The sequence below is a fragment of the Salmo salar genome, chromosome ssa14 (genome assembly GCF_905237065.1).
Source record: "Salmo salar chromosome ssa14, Ssal_v3.1, whole genome shotgun sequence".
Taxonomy (NCBI): Eukaryota; Metazoa; Chordata; class Actinopteri; order Salmoniformes; family Salmonidae; genus Salmo; species Salmo salar.
Genome location: NC_059455.1, coordinates 8,921,023 through 8,927,472, shown reverse-complemented (window position 1 = coordinate 8,927,472; position 6,450 = coordinate 8,921,023). Strand labels below are relative to the sequence as shown.

Here is a 6,450-nt window from a genome sequence, read left to right as displayed (position 1 = left end):
GTAGGTGTGTCCAAACTTTTGAATCGTACTGTAGGTAAATCAGCACTCAATGCATTAAATGCTGCTAGCAGTACATCTGCAAGAAACTAACAACTGCACCATTAATAAATTAGTCTAATTATATCCGATTCAGTAATAAGATTAAATAAAATGATTGCTCTACTTACCAAGTCTCCTGTGGGACTGTGCCAGTAAACTGAACTTGTTCTGGCTTTCTGTCCCAAATATTTCTCTCCATGTCAATCCCTTTGTGATGTAAAGCTGCAAAGATGGACTCAAAAGATGGCCATTGATATATTGACATATTAAAACCAAAGAAGAAATATATTTCAATAGTGCTTTAATTAATGTTAGAAAACAGACTATGTATAGGATTTGGTCAGGAGTTTCAATACAGGTCTCTAGTGCTCTCTAGTGTTTTGAAAGTGCTGTTAAGTTTTGGGTTCACGCTTACAGTACATACAGTACATGTATGTGCAACATAAAGACTTCATAATGAATGATAGCTAATGAGACACATATAGTATAATAAAGTTTTTTTCATATCATGATATGAGATCATGCGGAAATGTTGTTAATTAAATTGACCCTTCGGTGAAAACAAGACATTATAGCATACTTATAGCGACATAAAATCAGTATGAAGTAGTGTTGTTACATTCGGTTATTCATCGGAATATCGCAAAACATAGTTCTATAATGCACTATGGGTTCTCAGAAGGCTATACCAATATAGAATGTAAAAAGTGACTCAAACTCTAAGAACTTGAGTAAAAATAGTACATTTTACTAGGCCATTTTGGGTGAACAGAAAGGTGGGCCCTTCATTAGAACAAAAAACAGCAAAATATATAGTATTAACATTCCATGTGAAAACTCACCATTCATCTACTGTACCAATGTAGCCCATGGTTCACAAAACCCCATTTTGGCTTCTGTCTTCAGTGAAGACAAACATATTAAACACATGTAATTCAAAAATACATTTGTTAACTTAATAATAAGGGTGTAACATAATTACTCAATTAGAATTAATAATGTGTTTAATAATCATAGACACTCGTCAGAAACCATGGTGGGTGAATCATGTCTAACTTATTTTCTTAACTGTCGTTTGGTATTACTGTAAACATTTGCAGCAAGGCCTAGAATAAGGCTTTTTTTTTTGTCTTGGAGCAAAATGTTTAAAATGACAAACTACAAAAACGTTGACTACACCTTGACCTGATTATCTAGTCATACCCAAAGATCATATAAAATAGATATGGATAAACACATACAACCATAAACAAAAGTACACACGTAATCAACTGCAAGAATGAGTATGGGTAGATCATTTGAAATGCTAATACTTAAAATAAGCAAGATACATTTTCAAACAGAATACTCCCTGAAAAGAATAGAAACAGAATGTGATTACAACAAAAATCATTCAACAGTATCCGTTATATGATACGTTCATTGAAGCATGACGCATATAGAAGTTGTTACATACACATATACATATATATATATACATATACAGTTGAAGTCAGAAGTTTACATACACCTTTGCCAAATACATTTAAACTCAGTTTTTCACAATTCCTGACATTTAATCTGATAAAAAATTCCCTGTTTTAGGTCAGTTAGGATCACCACTTTATTTTAAGAATGTGAAATGTCAGAATAATAGTCGAGAGAATGATTTATTTCAGCTTTTATTTCTTTCATCACATTCTCAGTGGGTCAGAAGTGTACACACACTCAATTAGTATTTGGTAGCATTGCCTTTAAATTGTTTAACTTGGGGCAAACGTTTTGGGTAGCCTTCCACAAGCTTCCCACAATAAGTTGGGTGAATTTTGGCCCATTCCTCCTGACAGAGCTGGTGTAACTAAGTCAGGTTTGTCGGCCTCCTTGCTCGCACACGCCTTTTGAGTTCTGCCCACAAATGTTCTATAGGATTGAGGTCAGGGCTTTATGATGGCCACTCCAATAATTTGACTGTTGTCCTTAAGCCATTTTGCCACAACTTTGGAAGTATGCTTGGGGTCATTGTCCATTTGGAAGACCCACTTGTGATCAACCTTTATCTTCCTGACTGATGTCTTGAGATGTTGCTTCAATATATCCACATAATTTTCCTCCCTCATGATGCCATCTATTTTGTGAAGTGCACCAGTCCCTTCTGCAGCAAAGCACCCCCACAACATGATGCTGCCACCCCCGTGCTTCACGGTTGGGATGGTGTTCTTCGGGTTGCAAGCCGCTCCCTTTTCACGCCAAACATAACGATGGTCATTGTGGCCAAACAGTTCTATTTTTGTTTCATCAGACTAGAGGACATTTCTCCAAACAGTACGATCTTTGTCCCCATGTGCAGTTGCAAACCGTAGTCTGGCTTTTTTATGGCGGTTTTGGAGCAGTGTCATCTTCCTTGCTGAGCGGCCTTTTAGGTTATGTCGATATAGGACTCGTTTGACTGTGGATATAGATACTTTTGTACCCGTTTCCTCCAGCATCTTCACAAGGTCCTTTGCTGTTGTTCTGGGATCGATTTGCACTTTTCGCACCAAAGTACATTCATCTCAAGGAGACAGAACGCGTATCCTTCCTGAGTGGTATGAAGGCTGCGTGGTCCCATGGTGTGTATACTTGCGTACTATTGTTTGTACAGATGAACGTGGTACCTTCTGGCATTTGGAAATTGCTCCCAAGAATGGACCAGACTTCTGGAGGTCAACAATTTGTTTTCTGAGGTCTTGGCTGATTTATTTTGATTTCCCCATGATGCCAAGAAAAGAGGCACTGAGTTTGAAGGTAGGCCTTCAAAATTCATCCACGGGTACACCTCCAATTGACTCAAATGATGTCAATTAGGCTAACAGAAACTTCTAAAGCCATGACATCATTTTCTGGAATTTTCCAAGCTGTTTAAAGTCACAGTCAACTTAGTGTATGTAAACATCTGACCAACTGGAATTGTGATAGAGTGAATTTTAAATGAAATAATCTGTCTGTAAACAATTGTTGGAAAAATGACTTGTGTCATGTACAAAGTAGATGTCCTAACCAACTTGCCAAAACTATAACTTGTTAACAAGAAATTTGTGAAGTGGTTGAAAATGAGTTTTAATGACTTCAACTGTATGCATGCATGTGCGTGCATGCATACATACATACATACATACAGTTGGAGTCATTAAAACTCATTTTCAACCACTTCACAAATTTCTTGTTAACAAACTATAGTTTTGTAACATACATACATACATACATACATACATACATACATACATACATGATTGTAGAGAGGTGGGTCCTGTCCAGAAACAACCACTCTTCCCTTGGTGATATTTCACCACATGCTTATACCTATCCAGTCTTCAGATTGCCTAATCTCAAATCGACCCCTAGATCCTACACCGCATGCACTTGTGGAGATCAGAGAAGATTTGACTGGTATAAGCAATATGGTGAAACTTCCACCTAGCAAGCCTATCAGAGGGCAAGATGGAGCTATTACCATATTACTTACACCTGTCAAATCCTCTCAGATCTCCACAAGTGCATAGGGTCTAGGGGTCCATTTGGGATTGTGGCTCTGTTTGGCCAGAGATTCACAGACGGTCTACCACTACTCCCAGCTAAAGTCGTCTCCCCCTCCAAACACCAGGAAGAAGCCAAGGATGGTGAGGAAGATGACAACGTTGGCGGCCATCACCAGGCCACAGGCCCCCAACTGGATCTGCAAGAGAACAGGATAATGTTCATTGGGCACCAAACAGAAGAAAACGAACTGAAACTACCTGGGCTTGTCAAATAAGAAAGGTTCATTTTCATTCTCTGTTGCAAAACATTTGAAAATGTTTTCTGTTGTGTGACATGAACACAACCTAGATAGGACACAACTAGTGAAAGTGTCATAATTGCATTTATTAGATACACATTACAGGTGTACTAACCACCTTCAGTCACCTTAGCTAGTATTAGGTATCATCGGGACTTGTACTATCTACCCTTCACAACTACATGTAATCTAAGTTCAGCTCTCCCTATCCAAGTCATTATAACCATTATGAGATTCAACAGTTAAACTGACCCTGAACCAGTTATTCATGGCATAAAGCAACTAAACCCAATACATGACAGTCATTGGCCATTGACAATATCAGGACTCACTACTGCAACCCGGGCCATTATGATGGGAAGCGCGAATGCAGATACCACAATTCCTGTAGTGAAGAAGTATGCCAGCTCTCTGCATGCGTTGCTGGCCACATCACTGTCATCACTGAGCCTTCTGGATATAAAGGTGGGGATAGGAGAGAGTACGTAGAAGAAAAGGACGAAGAGGGGCCAGTACACCCTGTGAAAACAAATCAGTTGTGTTAACATTCATCTAGTTTATTTGTCACAGATTCAGATCATAGCAAACGCCATCAGTGTAAGACCTATTGTGGGTCTCAAACCCCGGTCACCCAGCCCACATGCAAACCCACTAACCACTGCTCCAATAGGGTTAACCACCTTGGGGTAAAACGTGACACTAATATAGGCATTGCATCTCAGTTAGTTACATAGTTAACTTCCTCATGTTGTCCCATTTAGCAAGAGTGTCTCACAGATTTGAGGTAGGGGGCAAATGCGTACCCATATTGCTCCAAGGCACAGCTCAACAGGAGGAATGTCAAGCCAATGGCTCCACTGAAGGACAACCCAACCAGCGCTATAGGATGACAAAAACAGAAATGTTGAGGTAGTTATAACTTTAGAGACAGCGTACTTAGCAAGATAGATTCTACTCAATAGTCTACCACTCTAAGGAGCCAAATGTCCCATCCAGGGCAAGGGAGTTAAGTAGGCTATTTCAAATACTCAAGGTTATGACATATACAACTTATAACAGTGTTTTATACTAATAATAAGGTTCTGCCATCATGAAAGTAAATAAAAAGACAAATGTTACAGACACAATTAAGTTACATTATCTTATCTTTGGTAGTCCCTCAAGAAAGAGTTGGTTCACAGTTTTCAGTGTGGATTGGCTTCCACCCCCCTCTATTGTGAAATTATAAGCACATCATTCTCAAGTAGCCCAATAAATCATACTTGAATCATCAATGTTGGGAAATTCACAAGTAATTTGTATCCTTTTGTTATATTTCAATACTGGACAAATAAACATGCATGCAGTGCTGTAAAGTACTTAAGTAAAAATACTTTAAAGTACTACTTAAGTCAGTCGAGTATCTGTACTTTACTATTTTTGACAACTTTTACTTCACTAAATTCCTAAAGAAAATTATGTACTTTTAACTCCATATATTTTCCCTCACACCCAAAAGTACTCGTCACATTTTTTATGCTTAGCAGGACATGAAAATGGTCAAATTCACGCACTAATCAAGAGAACTGGAGTGTGCCCCTGGCTACCCGTAAATATTTTAAACGATTTATACTTTTATTGTTGATACTTAAGTATATTTTAGCAATTACAAATACTTTTGATACTTAACTATATTTAAAACCAAATAATTTTAGACTTTTACATAAGTAGTAATTACTGGGTGACTTTCACTTTTACTTGAGTCATTTTCTGTTAATTAGGTATCTTTACTTTTTCTCAAGTATGACAATTGAGTACATTTTCCACCACTGAGTGCACGGTCAATGTATCACGACAAACCAAACGTGATATGTGACAGTAACAAGTGGTCGTACGTGGACTCAATACAGACAATGTTACACTTGATTTACCAGTGGCGGGAAAACATTTTATGGAAACAAGTTAAAGAGTTTTGTAGAGCAAGTACATATAGTTTTTAGTTTTTTTACCTTTAATACCCGCCATTGTACTAAAGGTCTTAAATGTTCTGTCAGTTCCTCTTCTTTGAGCTTTGATTGTTGTGTTGACATTTGAGACTGACTTCCTATTTCCTCCTTGGAACTTTTACTTTGCATCAACTGACTTTCTTAAAGGAGCTGTTTCTAATACCGACTCTTGCGCAACAATGGGGCAATTCAGACAGGGTTGGCTTATATTATTGACAACGTGTAAACTATATTTCGTTTCCTAATGTTTATTGAAAACAACAAATTTGCACAATGAACACTTGTCTCTCAAATACATCGTTACAGTGTTGGTTAGTTAGCTAGTGAATTTTCGCCATATTAGCATTGACATGAAATCAGTCAAAACAAGACATGTTATGAAGAACAAGTAAAACTAGCTGAAACGAGCCACCAACGACGCCCCATATGCTTCATTGTTGCTAGCTTTGTGGCCACTCAGAATCATAACAAAGCATGGCTTTCCGGTGTTGTGCCGAAAATCTCCCCCCGCCAGAATTCTCCCCCTTTCGGGTTCTTCACTGCTGCGACATGCTTGCTAGTTCAGATTTCTGCTCTTTGCTCCTTTGTCAGTTTAGCCTACATTACTACATGTCGCCCGTACCCAAATCCGCT

General features: G+C 38.2%; 1 protein-coding gene across 1 annotated transcript; it reads right to left on the bottom strand.

Annotated features, from left to right (window-relative positions):
- Positions 1 to 3,153: 3,153 nt before the first annotated feature.
- LOC106568721 (leptin receptor gene-related protein) lies at positions 3,154 to 6,102 on the bottom strand. The gene is made up of 4 exons (XM_014139301.2): positions 5,821 to 6,102; positions 4,636 to 4,711; positions 4,165 to 4,351; positions 3,154 to 3,730 (listed from the first exon to the last, which is right to left on the bottom strand). The coding sequence occupies exons 1-4, from the start codon at positions 5,834 to 5,836 to the stop codon at positions 3,620 to 3,622; spliced, it is 390 nt and encodes a 129-aa protein (XP_013994776.1). The 5' UTR covers positions 5,837 to 6,102; the 3' UTR covers positions 3,154 to 3,619.
- Between the last annotated feature and the right edge of the window lie 348 nt (positions 6,103 to 6,450).

Coding starts and splice junctions, on each gene's coding strand:
- LOC106568721 (XM_014139301.2), bottom strand. Junction 4,352..4,635: donor TGTGCCTTGGAGCAATATGG/GTACGCATTTGC, acceptor TTGTTTTCACAG/GGTGTACTGGCCCCTCTTCG. Junction 3,731..4,164: donor TAATGGCCCGGGTTGCAGTA/GTGAGTCCTGAT, acceptor GTTCTCTTGCAG/ATCCAGTTGGGGGCCTGTGG.